At 31.5% G+C, this 17,116-nt stretch overlaps 4 protein-coding genes across 4 annotated transcripts; all 4 read left to right on the top strand.

Moving 5' to 3' along the window:
• The first annotated feature begins 1,055 nt into the window (after positions 1 to 1,055).
• Positions 1,056 to 4,010, top strand: LOC108474474 (60S ribosomal protein L5-like). Its single transcript, XM_017776411.2, has 9 exons — positions 1,056 to 1,165; positions 1,483 to 1,552; positions 1,692 to 1,783; positions 2,365 to 2,491; positions 2,563 to 2,642; positions 2,723 to 2,839; positions 3,178 to 3,312; positions 3,394 to 3,563; positions 3,668 to 4,010. Exons 1-9 carry the CDS (start codon positions 1,163 to 1,165, stop codon positions 3,771 to 3,773), a joined length of 900 nt encoding a protein of 299 aa, XP_017631900.1. The 5' UTR covers positions 1,056 to 1,162; the 3' UTR covers positions 3,774 to 4,010.
• Positions 4,011 to 5,932: 1,922 nt separating this feature from the next.
• Positions 5,933 to 6,622, top strand: LOC108475725 (putative F-box/LRR-repeat protein At3g49150). The gene has a single exon (XM_017777713.2). It carries the CDS (start codon positions 5,933 to 5,935, stop codon positions 6,620 to 6,622), a length of 690 nt encoding a protein of 229 aa, XP_017633202.1.
• A 19-nt stretch (positions 6,623 to 6,641) lies between these two features.
• On the top strand, positions 6,642 to 7,380 carry LOC108475726 (uncharacterized). The gene is made up of 2 exons (XM_017777716.2): positions 6,642 to 6,872; positions 6,948 to 7,380. The coding sequence occupies exons 1-2, from the start codon at positions 6,687 to 6,689 to the stop codon at positions 7,086 to 7,088; spliced, it is 327 nt and encodes a 108-aa protein (XP_017633205.1). The 5' UTR covers positions 6,642 to 6,686; the 3' UTR covers positions 7,089 to 7,380.
• A 3,182-nt stretch (positions 7,381 to 10,562) lies between these two features.
• On the top strand, positions 10,563 to 11,677 carry LOC108475115 (F-box protein At1g19070-like). The gene has a single exon (XM_053026405.1). It carries the CDS (start codon positions 10,763 to 10,765, stop codon positions 11,213 to 11,215), a length of 453 nt encoding a protein of 150 aa, XP_052882365.1. The 5' UTR covers positions 10,563 to 10,762; the 3' UTR covers positions 11,216 to 11,677.
• Positions 11,678 to 17,116: the final 5,439 nt, after the last annotated feature.

The following is a 17,116-nucleotide window of genomic DNA, read 5'->3' as shown; positions in this document are numbered from 1 at the left end:
GAAAATATGCTCAGTTTTAAACTTTATTTATAGGAAGCTTGCTAGAATATTTTTAACCTTATCAAATTGAATCAAGTTATATAGTTATTCGTATAATTAATATGATACCAATATGTATCAATATTATAAAATAATATATATTTGTATATTAATATCGATCAGATTCAATATATAAATATGTACATTTTATACATTTACAAATGATGATTGTACTATTTAGTACAAACTTTTGATTTTATTTTTTGTTTTTTGTAAATTTTTAAACCAATATCTAATAGTGTAACACATTATAAGATGTTAAGTTTAATTTGGCAAAAGAAAAAAATCAATTTAACTTCTATAAATTTTAAGTATTATAATAATTCTTTCATGGAATATAAGTAAAGGGTTTTATTTTATATTTAAAAGCTATGTTTTTTTAAATTTATTTTAATAATATTTATTATTTATTTTATAAATTATAATTATTTCTAAATAAATATAACTTAATTAAATAATTTCTTGAATTTGATTTAATTTAATATTAAATTGAATTTAAAATATTCGAACAATCGACACAAATAATAAAAATGGAAAAATATAAATAATTTAAAATTAATATGACTTAATCAGAATAACTTAAACTTAAAAATCTGAGTAGATTTAGAAATATAAAATGATTTAAATAATTTAAACCCAAATTAGTATAAAACTTTATAAGAATCGAAGTGCAAAGTGATCAAAATTTGAATTGATTTAAACATAAAATAATTTAAAAATTGTAAAGCTCGAAATAATTTGAATCAAATAAATCATAGTTGTTAATGATAACTTTTTTTGTGTTAAAATTGTTCATGATCGGGTCGAGTTGAAACTCTATTATAAAAATATTTTTAAGCCTAAACCTAGTTGAGCATAGCTCAAAAAAAAAAAAACTTAATTATGACCCTAAAATTGCAAAAAAATCGTTATTCAAGCCCAGCTCAAAGCGGATCGAATAAAATGGGCCAGTCCGGGCCACTGGCCCGAAAGCAGGTATGTTCTACCCATCATCATGGGCCTTCATCTTTAGGGTTTTAAAGTTCTGTACTTCGCCTTATATACGCTTCTCTTCTCTTCTCCCTCTCTCTCTCTGTTAGCCGTCTCTTCCTCCTCCACTTTGAGATCATCAAAACCTTCGACAATGGTAACATCACTTTCCCTTTTTAACTGAAAAAATGATTCTTCTTTATGAAGGGTTTTAAGCTGAGTTCAAATTTCTTCTTTTTAAACGATCTTAAAACAGCTTGAATGTAGTGAAATCTCATGGAATTTTTTTTATGTATTTGATCATTTTCCAATCTGGGAATTTTTCAATCTTCCAATATTCACTTCATAATTTGCTTATTAATGGACTTTTTCTTCTGGCTATTACATTACAGTCATTTTATTCAAAAAGTTCAAACCTTTTTGGTTTCTATTTCTTTGATAACAACAGTGGATGTTTCTCTTTGTTGATTGTAGGGCTTTGTTAAGGCTCAAAAAACCAAAGCTTACTTTAAGCGTTTTCAGGTTCCATTCAAGAGAAGGAGAGGTATTAAGTTCATATTTTTTGTGATTATTTTGTGTTCAATTTTTTTCTTAGAAATGCTATTGAATTTTGGAATGTTGAACTTTTTAGTCCTTTGAATGCCCTTATAATGTTAATTATTTTTTGAATTTATTGTGTGTAGAGGGAAAGACTGATTACAGGGCTAGGATTCGCTTAACCAATCAAGACAAGAACAAATACAACACGCCTAAATACCGATTCGTTGTTCGATTTGTATCCGAAAATCTGCTTGTTCTAATGATATGTTTTACTGATTTTATTATGTATAGAGAGTACATAATGTATGTAGCCTTTGAAATTGATATGTATTGACTGGACCGGTTAGTTGGACCGGTTGGATTGAGAACTGGCTGGGGTACTGGTCTGAGAAGATGTATTAGATTGGTTGACCTGGGAACTCGTACGGACTGGTTGAATTGGAATTTTTTAATGATTTATTTAATAGAACTGGTTAAACCAGCAAACCAGTGGCCTGACCAGTTTGAGCACCAGTCCGATTTTGAAAACTTTGGGCAAAAGCTTACTAGTTCAAACAGTTGCATTAGGTTCTCTAAACTGATTCGTTGTTTCGATTTGTATCTGAAAATCTGCTTATTTTTTACAGTGTCTTATAACTTATAGTTGATAAATCTTTTGTTTTCATACCATGGTTTTATGTTGTCTAAGCATAGCTCGTTAAGTAATTTAATTATGCAACCGTTGCTGACATGGATCACCATGTCTTTGTTGGGTTCAGTTTTCTAGTTTGTAACTTTATTTTGATTTATGTTTCAAACCTTAACCTTTGTGATTAGAGCAACAAAGATATCACCGCACAAATAATTTCTGCCAATATTACTGGTGATATGGTTCTTGCTTCGGCTTACTCACATGAGCTTCCTCGTTATGGACTTGAAGTAGGTCTTACAAACTATGCCGCTGGTAAGCTATTAATTTGACGTGGATTGTGTATAGATAAATCAGTTCTATTTCTCATATATACATTTGGCCAGCTTATTGCACTGGATTACTTTTGGGACGCCGTGTCCTTAAGTTACTGGAAATGGACGATGAATATCAAGGCAATGTGGAGGTATTTTACATATACGATCTCGCTACCATATTATGGTCCATTTCGTGTAGTTTCTTTATTGAAGGTTTATATATTCCTAGGCTACCGGAGAGGATTTCTCAGTTGAGCCAACTGACACAAGGAGGCCTTTCCGAGCTCTCCTTGATGTAGGACTGATCAGGACAACCACTGGAAACAATGTTTTTGGTGCACTAAAGGTATGATAAAAATTTAATCACAAGTGTATCTGTTTTAGATATAAAGCTGTTGGCTTATAGATGTGATTCAGAGTGATCGTTTCATTTCTTTTTTTGTTGTGAATTGTCCACTTTTGTGATGCAATGGCTGTTAGTTTGTACTGTTTTTCCTTTGAGTTCCCTTTTCTTTGTAAGCTTGGATCGAGGTAAGAGACCAATTCATAGCTGAAACATTTATGCGTGCCTTTTAAGCATTTGATTTTCATTTTTGGTCAAGAATTCAATCTAATGTAATCGGTTAGGGCTTTTGATTTACTCGAGTTTTAAACTATCGAGTTAATAGAATTTGCTTTTGTCAGGGAGCTTTGGATGCCGGTTTGGATATTCCTCATAGTGATAAGAGATTCGCCGGGTTCTCCAAGGATAGTAAGCAGCTTGATGCTGAAGTTCACCGCAAATACATTTATGGTGGTCACGTAGCCTCATATATGAGGGTAAAAAAAAGCTATCTGTATATCATTGTTCATCCCATTTATATAGTTTTGTTAGTTAATATAATATATGTTCTTGTGTAGATTTTGATGGAAGACGAGCCAGAAAAGTATCAGTCTCACTTCAGCGAGTATATTAAGAGAGGAATCGAAGCAGATAACATCGAGTCCTTGTACAAGAAGGTTCACGCTGCAATCCGTGCCGATCCCTCTGCAAAGAAGTCTGAAAAGGCTCCTCCTAAGCAACACAAGAGGTCGGTTTTCATCTGCAACCTGTTTCGTTCAGATGCTACGAAACTCGTACAGCTTGAAATTTCTCTATGCTTTGTTTTACCGGGTTCGTGTTTTCTAATTGCAGGTTCAACTTGAAGAAGCTGACGTACGAGGAAAGGAAAGCTAAGTTGATTGATCGATTACACACCCTTAATGCTGCTGCCGGTGCGGATTCCGAAGACGAGGACTGAACGTAGGATGCTGATTACGAAAAATACTGAACTTGTTTACCTGCTTTTAATTTTACTGTTCTACTGCTGTTCTATAGAGAACTATTTGAGGTTAATTTCTTTTATTGTTTAGGTTGAGCTTATTTACTTCTCAATTTCAATTTTGTTATTAGGAGTTCTGTACTTTTTTTTTAAACAGTTTTTGAAGGCAACTGAATCATCAGATTCTTGTGAAATGCGAATTTGGCTTTGAGTCAATTTTATAGAGGTGCAGATTTTTTTTTTTGCATTTTTGTGGGTAAAGATTGTAAAATTTATAATCCAATCCATCTTTTTTTTATCTGTGAGCAACTTAATGATTAAGGGCGAGTAAAATCTGATTTGATTCAAAAATTTTGATAAAAAATTTAAATTTTAATTAAATAGTTCGAGTTATTTGAGTTAATTAAGTTATTTGGATCAATTTAAACTAAAAATTTAAGTTTTTCTGTTTAACTTGAATATGAATTATACAATTTGAGTTATTTAAAATTTGAATAAAAAATATAAAATTATTTCGTTTTGATAAATGTTTAGTCATAAAGTTAAAAATAAGATTATTATATTATTTATATAGTTAAATAATCTTATATTTTGTCTACTAGTTAAATAATCAGTCTATGTAAACGAAACATTAGGTATAAATAATAGGATTCATTAATTTGACTCAAAATTTTTGACTTGATTCAAAAAAATCTAAATTGAGTTCGATTACAAAAATAGTATTAAATCAATTCGACTAAATTGAAAATTTTTAACTCAATCGAATAAACACAACATTGAGTATAAATAATAATATTCGTTAACTCGATTTGATTTGACTCGAAATTTTTTAATTAGATTCGTAAAAAATTTAAATTGAATTGGATTGTTAAAATAGGATTCTTCAACTCAACTGACTCGAAATTTTTTAACTCAATCAAATACTCACCGCCAATATTTTGTATATGGTGTTTTTGTGATTGAATTGTCAAATATGCAAGCAACATGTGATTTTATCAATAATTTTCAAAAATATGTATAGAAAATATTTATAAATAAGGTAAATTTTATTGAAGATCATTAAATTAATTAAAATTATAATTTAAGTTATTGAACTGTTAATTTTTTTATTTTTTTACAGTTTAAATTTTTATAAAACAATTTTAAGTGATATGAAAGTGTAAATTAAAATTCAAGAAATCTTTTAATACTGACCATCACAATGATACAGTGATGTGAAGCACAAGCGTTAGTGGTGTGAGTTCTATAATCAAATCAGGAATTGGTGGTGTGAGTTCCATAGTCAAATCAAGGGTGTTGATGTCCCATTATCTTCAAACATCAGTTCATTACAGAGAGTAGTATTCTAACAAACTAAATTCTAGAGTTCTTAAACTTTCATCTTCAATGGCCTGTCTTGAACCAAAGTTAGTAGCCTGTAACAGGAATAATGGTTATTGAACTATTCAAAATTTTTTCTATTTATAAGAATGTACAAATCTCCATAGCTTAATATTCATTTTCTCTCAAAGCTTCTTGTGTAATGTACAAATCATAAAATAGTTATTGAATTATTTAAAAATTTTACTTAAATTAATTATAATTTTATAGTCTTTTGAAATTAATTGAGCGAAATATAGCGTAATTTACTTTTCCTTATTTAAATTTAGTAAAACAACCATTTAAATTCAAGTAACTTAACATAAACAAATCAAATTTCATGTAATCTGATAAGATTTAATTTTTAATGATATATATGTTTTGATCTCATTTGCTGATATGTAATTTGATCTATAGTGTCGATTTTGACAAATTTAACTATAAATAGAGAGTACGCACCGATTTTGACATTTAGCGCTAAATTTTTGTATATCTAGCTGCTTCTACAAAAGCAAAGATCTTTCTCTTCCTTCCTTCTACACTAGCCGATATTGTAATTTGATCTATAGTGTCGATTTTGACAAATTTAACTATAAATAGAGAGTCCGCACGTTTTTGACATTTAACCCTAAATTTTTGTAGTTCCGCCACCCACGGCCGCCATCAGAGTTCGAAGCCGGACATAAGCTAGTGAAGCCGAACCACAAAACAAAAGCGAAAACTCTCCGTTTCCTATCGCCGGCCGTCGGACAGGTCTGCAGTTTTCTTATCTTATAGCGATGTGTTCCGAAGACAGAATCAGTAGTTTCCCGGATCATATTCTTTGTCATATTTTGTCTTTCCTTCCTATTAAAGAAGCAGTTCGAACCTCTATTATTTCAACCAAGTGGAGATACCTCTTTCCTTCAATTTCTACCATTGAATTTGATCGTTGTTTACTGAGTGGTTTGACTGACAGAAATGTTGACAGCTTCAAGAACTTTGTTGATAGGTTATTGAAATTCCCCGATCAAGTAAGTTTAGATTGCTTTAGGCTAACTGATGGGATTTCTTCATGGAATGATGAAGATCATGATTTTGATGTTTCTGGTTGGATATGTGCCGCACTGTGCCGTGGTGTTAAGGAAATTGATTTGCAATTAGATAATCTTGGGGATGCTCCACCTGTTTTATTCACTTGCCATTCACTGGTGAAACTGACATTGGAAGGAAAAGGTTCTAAGCTTGAGGTCCCACCTGACGTTTGTTTAGGGAATCTGAAGACTTTGTGGCTTGAACACTGGGTTCTTTTCGGTGATTCCATCAATAGATTGATTTCCAATTGTCATGTCTTAGAAGATTTGGCTTTTACTGACTGTTCTGTTGCGAATACAAGTGAGCTTACCATCCAAAGTCCTTCGCTTAAGCAACTGGTTTTAGATTTTTTTTTCGGAAGACGTCGGAGGTTTCAATTATGTGCTGGTGATTAATGCTCCAAATCTGGTTTATTTTCGATATTACTCCAAAATAGTTAATGGTTATACTCTGAGTAACATGGACTCCCTAGAAAATGCCGATATTCGCATCGACGCGTTTGATTTCGAAGGTGATGAAACAAGTGATTCCGAAGATGATGAAACTACTGCAACTCATCTTTTCAGTGATGATGAAATAAATGCAACTCGTCTTATTCAAGGAATTTGCAATGTTCGGTCTCTAACCTTAGTCATTGATGGACTGGTTAGTAAACTTAGTATTCATGTGTTTTTCTTTCTTTCAACATTATATAAAAACTCCAAATTTTCGTGTGCGCAGATTCCCCCAACAAGTCCATTTCCTATGTTTGACAACCTTATTGAATTCAATTTTTATGGGAGAGAAACTTGGCTTGTGGAGTTTCTATATTGTGCTCCTAATCTAAAGACACTTAAATTCAGTTTTTCGGTATGTACGTAAGTCTTTGTTTAAGCATGTGTATTTGTTGCAATTGATTGTTTTAGTGTTGGTTATATCCACAGTTACGATAAACTTGAAAGAAATCGGTAGCATGCGAGATCACCTAAATTCATGGTACAAATCAAATAACTTTTCTTCTTTTGTCATGAGTTTAGGATGTTGTAGGAACTCGGTGGAAGACTTTACTTACAGAAGTTCCTTCTTGTCTGTTATTTCACCTCAAGGAGATTGAGATGCAAATTTCATACTCTGAGAGGCATATATGATTAGTTATTTCTTCGATAATGCAATAGTTCTGGAAAAGCTCATAATAAGAGTGAGGGGTCTGACTGCGACACAAAGAGAGAAAGCCCGCAACCAATTATTGCAGTTACTAAAAAATTCAAAGAAATGTCTAATTGTGATTTTGTAGTACTAAATTACCATGTGAAATACAAATTCAATTTTAAGTCGAAAGATTTCAATTTAATAGGGGTTTGGATTTTTTTTTTTTTGCATTTTTGTGGATGAAGAAATTTATATTTTATTAATCTTTCTTCTCTTATTTGCTAGCAACTTGTGATTTTATTAAAATTTTTAGAAAATATGTATATAAAAATAATTATATATAGGGTAAATTACATAGGTGATTAAATTGGTCACTTAATTGAATTATTTAAAAGTTTTAATTGACGTCATTAATCTGTCGTTAATCTGTTAAAATAATTGATGTATGATCTTTTTGTCTTTGCTACACCTTTTTTTTCTTAATTTTTTCAAGGGCTCGTTTTATTTAAAAAAATTTATCATCCTAATGACTTGAATAAAAATTTCAAATAGTTTAACCATTTTAAATAACCATTTTATAATTTTTAAATTTAAGTTAAATAAAGAATTTCAAATAATTCACTAATTCAAAACAAAATTTTGAATATTTCAAAACCATTTTTAAACTTCTCAAAATTTATATATACAAAATCAAATTGGTTGCCTATAAATTCTATCCATAAGATAAAATAGTATCAAGAAGCCCCTCTAATGTAACATAACATCGACAAGAGGCTGAAGGTCCCTGTCAAGAAAATCGTACTCTAATAAGCTACTATAATTTTCACAATACATAATGAAATTTTTTGGTGGAAGTACAATCAAGGCCCCTCTACTAAGGTCTGTAGTTTTCTTATCTTATGGCGATGTGTGTGGAAGACAGGATCAGTAGTTTTCCAGATCATATTCTTTGTAGTATTTTGTCATTCCTTCCCATTAAAGAAGCAGTTCGAACCTCTATTATTTCAAACAAGTGGAGATACCTCTTTGCTTCAATTTCTACCATTGTATTTGATCGTTCTTTGCTGCGTGTGTTTGACTGACAGAAACGTTGACAGCTTCAAGAACTTTGTTGATAGGTTGTTGAAATTCCCCGATCAAGTAAGTTTAGATTGCTTTAGGCTACGTGATGATGGGATTTCTTCATGGAATGATGGAGATCATGATTTTGGTGTCTCTGATTGGATATGTGCTGCATTGTACCGTGGTGTTGAGGATACTTTACCAGCTGTTTAATTCACTTGCCACTCACTGGTGACACTGAAATTGAATGCAGAAGGTTCTAAGATTGAGGTCTCATCTGACGTTTGTTTAGGTAATTTGAAAGCTTTGTACCTTACAAGCTTGGTACTTTTCGGTGATTCCATTAATAGGTTAATTTCCAATTGTCATGTCTTACAAGATTTGGCTTTTACTGAATGTTCCGTTGCGAATGCAAGTGAGATTAATATCCAAAGTCCTTCGCTTTCGACAGACCATGTGGTGGTGATTAATGCTCCAAATCTTCGCTTTAGAAATTATGCTGTGTATTTTTAGATTTTATCAACTCTTTTGCATTTTTTTCTTCTCTTATCTGCTAGCAACTTGTGATTTTATCAAAATTTTATCAAAATATGTATATATATAGGATAAATTAGACGGATTAACAAGTGGATTGCGAACCTGTACTTGTCTTCAGTTTGAAGACATTGAAATTGGGCCCTTTCTCACAAGAGCTAGATGAATTCCCACCACCTCCACTCTTCCCTTGAAATTTTGACATTGAATGGATGAGATTATCTTCAACACCTAGCCGCACTCAAGTATTTAATTATTTCTGGATTTGATGGAGTCACAACTTTACCTGAGTGGTTGGGAAACCTCACCTCTCTTCAAGATTTGACAATAGATTTTTGTCGAAATCTGGAGCATCTGCCATCTAAGGGAGCCACATATCATCTCTCCAATATTCAACTCTTTCTATTGCAAACTGTCCACCATTAAAAGGAGACCGGATTTACATCAGCAAGAGGTTAGATCCCTGCCAACCAAATACAAGTCTATGAACATTAAGAATGTAAGTTAAAGTCTCATCGATATGCGCCTATAATATTCACAATACATCCTAATGAAAGAAATTTCTTTCATGCAACACTCATATTTTGACTGAAGGATGCACCAGAGAGATGACGAATTCCTAGGTTGCAGTCAACTTCAACATCCCCGGTCACCACCTCAACTCATCTCATCGAACCCTTGGGATTGAATGGATCGGAACAAGAAAGCTCTCTTCCATGTCAACTTCAACATCTCACTGCATACCGGCATAGAAAGGACTGAAAAAGCTCTCTTCTGCTTCAGTTTTGAGAATTTATTTAATCGAACAAGTTGAACCAATAAATTGATGGCTTAAACATCATATTCAAATTATCTATGTAATAGATTATTTAAAGTCCATTATTAAGCAAATATTTTAAGTGGTCGTTAAAAAGAAAAATAATGGAAAAAAATGAAATTCAAGTACTAAAACTTTAACAAATTTTAATTGTACCTCTTACAAAATTTGTAGTGCTTAGATCAAAGATGATTGAGTCTAGGTTGGCTTCTACACATCTCTTTAATGAGCTTCCTTTCTATATCCAAATTATTACTTCCATGGGAAATCCACCAACCCTGTAAATATTATTAAATTATTTACGAACCCATTGAGCTGGTTGAATCTAAAATTAAATTAATTAGAACTCAAAATAACTCGAATAAGTAAACTCAAGAGCAATGTTGGTGTGAGGTAGGCACCTAATCTTCCAAAATGAAAATTTTTACTTTTGGACCTTTAGAATTGATAAGATTTTAAGTTAGTATATAATAAAATTACACTTTGACCTCTCATGATAAAAAAAAAAAGATTAGTTGCCAAAGTAGGAAAAAGAGTCAAGTTCGAGTATTAAATTAAATCCCAAAAATATAAGTTCCAATTTAAGAAAAAAGTCAAATTTGGATACTATATGGACAAAAAAGATATTAAATTAAGAAAATGTGAAGTTTAGATACCAAATATTATATTAAAGATTATTTTAAGAACCCATTATTAATTGGAAATTGATTTCTTATTATTTTAAATGAATTACCCAACTATTTTTAAATTTTTATTAAATTTATAATATATTGGAGCTATGTAATTTGATAAAATTTGATTTTGTAATATAAGAGATTAACATAATTTCGATATCTTTTGATCTCATCCACCGATGTAACTCGATCTATACTTCAAATTATAAATAGAGAGCCTCCCTCACCCATGCGACCAATTTTGACATTTAACCCTAAATTTTTGTATCTCTAGCAGCTTCCTATCGCAGGGGGTCGCGCCGGTGTAGTTTTCTTATCTTATGGCGATGTGTGTCGAAGACAGGATCAGTAATCTTCCGGATCATATTCGTTGTTATATTTTGTCATTCCTTCCCATTCAAGAAGCAGTTCGAACCTCCGTTATTTCAACCAAGTGGAGAAACCTCTTTGCTTCAATTTCTACCGTTGACTTTGATACTTATTTACTGTGTCGTTTGACGGACGGAAACGTTGAAAGCTTCAAGAACTTTGTTGATAGGTTGCTGAAATTCCCCGATCAACTAAGTTTAGATTGCTTTAGGCTACGTGGTGATGAATTTGATTCATGGAATGACGAAGGTCATGGTTTTGATGTTTCTGGTTGGATATGTGCTGCAGTGTGCCATGGTGTCAAGGAAATTGATTTGTACTTAGATAATTTTTGTCATACTTTACCACCTCTTTTATTCACTTGCCACTCACTGCTGACACTGACATTGGTGTTGTTCCAATAGGGTCAGAAGCGTGTAAATTATTGTACTAAAAAATTTCACAAAGTTCAATTCCCAGGGAAGAGAGGTGGATCACAAGGATCTCTTAAATACCAAGTCTTTCCTTAGTCAGAATATTCCTTCTAACGTAATTTAATAGCACAATTAAATACTACTATTATACCCTCAAATATTGAAAGAAGAATAGGACAAAAAGAACACAAGAGTTTTAACGAGGTTCGGTAAATTATACCTACGTCCTCGGGCACTAACACCAGATGATAACTTTACTATCTCTGAAATATTACAAACAAATAGAATTCCTTAAGAATTCTCAAATGGGAGAAGAGAGAAAACTAAGAGAGAAAGATTGGTTGGGATGGTTGAAATGAGAAATGGTTAGGCCTATTTATAGTTGAGGTTCAGGGACTAACTTGCAAATGGCCTAAAAAATTAGGGACCAAAATTGCAATTATCCCATTCAACTTTAAACAACTTGCCTATCACTTTTTTTCTTTCGGTGCCACTTGCACCTCCCAATTTTGACTTTTCAACAATTGGTTGCAAAAGATTCTAAGATTTTTGAGGTCCCATCCGAGGTTTGTTTAAGGAATCTCAAGACTTTGTCCATTACAAACTCGCGACTTGTCGGTGATTCTCTTAATAGGTTAATTTCCAATTGTCATGTCTTAGAAGATTTGACCTTTTATCAATGTTTTGTTGCGAATGCAAGGGAGATCAATATCCAAATTCCATCACTTAAGAGCTTGTATTTAGATTTTTTTCTTCCGATCGAAGGTTTAAATTATGTGGTGGTGATTAATGCTCCAAATCTTGTTTATTTTCGATATGATTCCATAATAGTTGAAGGTTATAGTTTGAGTAACATGAAATCCCTAGAAAAAGCCGAGATGTGCATCTCGTTTTATTCCAGTAATTATGAAACAAGTGCAACTCATCTTTTTCAAGGAATTTGCAATGTACGGTCTCTAAGGTTAAACATTCATGAAGTGGTTAGTAAACTTAATATTCATGTGTTCTTTTTTTCTTTTAACATTATATAATATAACAGTTTAAGTGTTTGTGTGTGCAGATTCACCTAACAAGTGGATTTCCTATATTTCACAATCTTATTGAATTCGATTTTTATGGGAGTGAAACTTGGTTTGTAGAGTTTCTACATTGTGCGCCTAATCTAAAGACACTTACCATCCTACTTGAGGTATGAAGTCTTTGTCTAAGTACGATAAACTTACTCGATATCATGACCTAAATTCATGGCCCAAACCAAATAACTTTTCTTCTTTGTCATGAGTTTAGGGTGTTGCGGGAGCTCGATGGAATATAAATGTTCCTTCTTGTTTGTCATTTCGCCTCAAGAAGATTGAAATTTCAGACTATATCATAGATATGATTGAAATAGTTCGTTATTTATTAGATAATTCAATGGTTCTAGAAGAGCTTATAATAAGGATGAAGGCCATAAATGCGACACCTGGAATTAAAGCCTGCAACCAATTATTGCTGTTACTAAAGAGTTCAAAGAAATGTCAAATTGTGATTTTGTAGCACTGAATTATCAGATTCTTGTGAAATACAAATTCGGTTTTGAGTCAAAATATTTTTATTTAATAGGGTTTAGATTTTTATTTTTATTTTTACATTTCTGTATCTTTCTTCTCTTATTTGCTAGCAATTTTATTTAATTATTTAAAAGTTTTCATTTAATTAATCAATTAAAATAATTTATATATAATTTTTTTATTGCCCTCGCTTATAGAATCGATTGCTCTTATTCTCTTTTTCTTTCTCATTTTTTTTCATAGAGCTCGCTAAACTTAAAAAATAAAATTAACATCACAATGACTTACATAAAATAGTACCAAAAAGCCCCTCTACTATAATATAACATGGACAAGAGGCTGAAGATTCCTGTCAAGCAAATTGTACTCTAATACGCTCCTATAATATTCACAATACATAATGACAGAATTTTTTTGGTAGAAGTACCATGAAAGTCTCTCTACTATAATATAACATGGACAAGAGGCTGAAGATTCCTGTCAAGCAAATTGTACCAAAAAGCCCCTCTACTATAATATAACATGGACAAGAGGCTGAAGATTCCTGTCAAGCAAATTGTACTCTAATACGCTCCTATAATATTCACAATACATAATAACAGAATTTTTTTGTTAAATTCTTTAATATTTTCATTTTTATAAAGTAGGTGGAATAAAATTGAATTTAACATTTTTGTTTTATCATCGATTAAATAAATGTTTTTAGAATCAAACTAGATCATTTGGCTAAAAATTTAATTGATTGCAGTACTGGTTCGAAGATAAATGTTGAATCAATTAGCCCGGGAACTGAAACAAATGACGAAGCTCAGGAAAATCTATGAACTAGTTGACTTGTTTTTTTCTATTCTTTAAATAATTTATTTTTTATTTATGATTTTTTTTTAAACAAATAACCCAATCTTAAACCTCCCGCCAATGCAAGTCCGGTCTGCCTTTAATAGTCGACAGTGTATGATGGTAAGACTGTATATCGGAGAGACGACACACAGCTCCTTTGCGCGTCAGATGGTCCAGATTTAATGAATCGCTAACTATTTAAGAGAGGAGAAATTGTTATCTCTAATGTTTCCAACCTTGTGAATTCAGGTAATGCTTCCTCTTATCTCTTATCTTACTATGAACATGTCTGCAAATGGTAAGAGTTAGGTGATGGACATAGGTAATCTGCATATGTAATGTAAGTTAATTGAAATGTGATCATCACAGAAGTTAAAAACTTAGGTCCTTTACACTATGGCTTTTCTAGTCTAATATGAGAAATGGATTGTCCAATATCATGTTAATTATGCATCTTAGATCTCAAAAGCTAGCTGTTGGGAACCATTGTTTTTAAAACTGTACGAGCTAGTTGGACCAGGTTGAATCGTCTGACTTTCACAACGGTATGAACCAATTGAACCAAACGTTGGAGTAAAAATCTTAAAAATCTTATTGGGAACTTATTCTAGGCTAAAGTTGGGTTCAGTCAAGTTTTTGCAATAACTTCTATTAATGTAACACCTCCTAATCCCAAACCGTCGCCGGAATAGGGTTACGAGGCGTTACCGAACATATTGGTTAATTTACAAACAATTTTATGAATAAACAACAAATATATTAAAATTGAATCATTAAGTCTCTTTTATGAACCCTCGAGACATAAATCATGTATTATAAATTAATAGGGACTTATTCAAGTACTCCGAAAATTTTTCGTAATATAATAATAATAATTATTTTTTTAAAAAAAATTTCAATATAACCCTTTTAGAAACATCTAACCTTCCCTGCAATTTCAAATTTGCAACTAACTCAACACAACAACAACTCAACAAATACAATCTTCATCCAAATCATATTCGTTTTATAACAATATCACTAATCCTTATTTTATCTAACATTATATCCATTCATACTTTCTATTTAAACATCTTAATTAATTTCCATTCATATCATATATCAACTTATATTAACTTAACTAATATATTCATGAGTTGATACAAAACATAGTCACATCAGCTCCTATACATGCCATATAAACCATTTAAAGTAATTGTAACAAAATCTACCGGAAAATCGAGATAGTGTGACTTGAGCGTGATGATTCGATCCTCTGACCCTCCCGTTAATCTACAAAGAGCAATAAACATTACAGGTAAGCTAACTATAGCTTAGTAAGTTCGTCGGCTTAAACCATAAACCTTACCAATATTAGTTTCAAAAATTCAAATCATATGGACATTTCAAGTAAGTTACTTTCATCCTGTAAATCATAATCTCATTTTAAAAATAATTTACTTAATTGAGCTCAAAAATAACGATAACATTATTTACATTTCTTTTTCACACGCTACAATTACGACTTCATCGACTTGTCAATTTAAGGAACGACTTACGGATTTGAGTACATCGTGATCTGAAACCCGAAATCTAACTGAAGCACAAAAGTGCTAAACGGAAGCCCGAAGGCTAATCAAGCACATAAGTGCTAAACGAAGGTCAAGGCTAATCAAGCTCATCGAGTGAACTGAAACCCCAAAAGGGTTAATCAAACTCATATGAGTTAACGGAAGCTCGTAAGAGCTAAACAGAAAGCCAACACGAGAGTTCGCAACAAATGCTGAATCTCGGTTTACTTGGGTGATTTACCGTCAATTCATCTTTTTCACCGAACAATCGTACTCATTTCCTGCGTTCCGTTCCTCCGAATTACTCAGTTCAATTTCGTAACTTTTGTACATGATTTAATTATTTTCAACAATTAACATACATAAATATTAATCACCATTCATAAAATAACATTGAAATTTAATAATTTAACCGTACGAACTTACCCGGAACAATTTGCAGTAGTTGTAGAGATTTCTTGAACTATTCCAGAATTTTCTCTTTTCCTTGTTTATCCTCAATTTCTTGATCTATAATATAAAATTTTCACTTATCAGTATTGACTTCACATTCATTCTATTTCACATCCTTGGTGTTTATAACCCGCTTACAAAGTAACATTATCTACAATTTTACTATTTACCTATGTATATTCAATGTTATTCATCCATGTCATAGTCACTAAATTATTTTTATCTTGAGCTACAGAACTCCAAATTAGGATCCGCTAATTTTCACTGAAACTAGACTCACGTATCTTCTTATCATAAAATTTTCAGAATTTTTAGTTCAGCCAATAATTACAGTTTATTCTTTAAAGTCACCCCTGTTCTGCTGTCTGACAGTTCTAACTTTCTTCACTAAAAATTAATTATCTCTTCATACAGAATTCGGATGATATTCCCGTTTATTCTTTTGAAAATAGACTCATTCAGAATTCTTGACATATAAATTTAAGTCCCTAATTATTTTTATTAAATTTTTTATGATTTTTCAAAGTCAGAACAGGGGAACTTGAATTCATTCTGACCTTGTCTCACAAAATTAATTATATCTCATGATTTACAAATCCTTTGCTTACACCGTTTCTTCTATGAGAAACTAGACTCAATAAGATTTAATTTAATATTTTTTTCATCTTCTAATTCGATTCCTACAATTTATGGTAATTTTTCAAAATTAGTCTACTGCTGTTGTTCAAACTGTTTTAGTGCAAGCTGTTTATTACATTTTTCCCCTAAGCTTTTAATAAATAACAATTTCGTCCCTACTCAATTAGCCTCTCAATTGAGCTGATTTTTCTTAATTAACACTTTATTCTATCACCTTTAACTAGTTTACAACCTTTAGGAATCCAAATTTCAGAAATAGACTTTAATTCCAAACATTTTTACAATTAGGTCCTAAAAATCAATTTCTATTGAAATTACCTAATAGAATCATCTCATAAACAAATTAATGCTTTAATTTCATTCTATTTCATCATAAACTTACAGCTCGACCATGGTGACTTTCAATTTCATCCATGAAATCAAAAACTAATGAATTTAATAGTAGGACCTAGTTGTAAAAGTCTTAGAAACACAAAAATTACAAGAAAAAGGCAAGGATTAACTCACTTGGTGCAAAAATTATGAAATACCAGCTTATAGAACCCTCCTATGGCATTTTTAGCTGCTGGAATTGAAGAGAAATGAAGAGAAATCTAGATATTTCCTATTTAGTCCTAGCTTTATTTAGTTAATTTTTCAATATTCCAATTTTGCCCTTAATTCATCAATTTTCCTGCTAATTTCAAACCCCTTGCCGTCCAGCCCAAATAGACCTTGGGTCCATTTGCCTTTTAAACCCTCTTTCTTTTATCATTTAAGCTATTTAATCATTCTTCATAATTTTACATTTGTTACAATTTAGTCCTTTTTATTCAATTAACCATCGAAACTTTAAAATTTCTTGACAAAACTTTAATACT

Source organism: Gossypium arboreum, chromosome 3 (assembly GCF_025698485.1).
Source record: "Gossypium arboreum isolate Shixiya-1 chromosome 3, ASM2569848v2, whole genome shotgun sequence".
Lineage (NCBI taxonomy): Eukaryota > Viridiplantae > Streptophyta > Magnoliopsida > Malvales > Malvaceae > Gossypium > Gossypium arboreum.
This window is presented reverse-complemented; position numbering and strand designations above follow the sequence as displayed.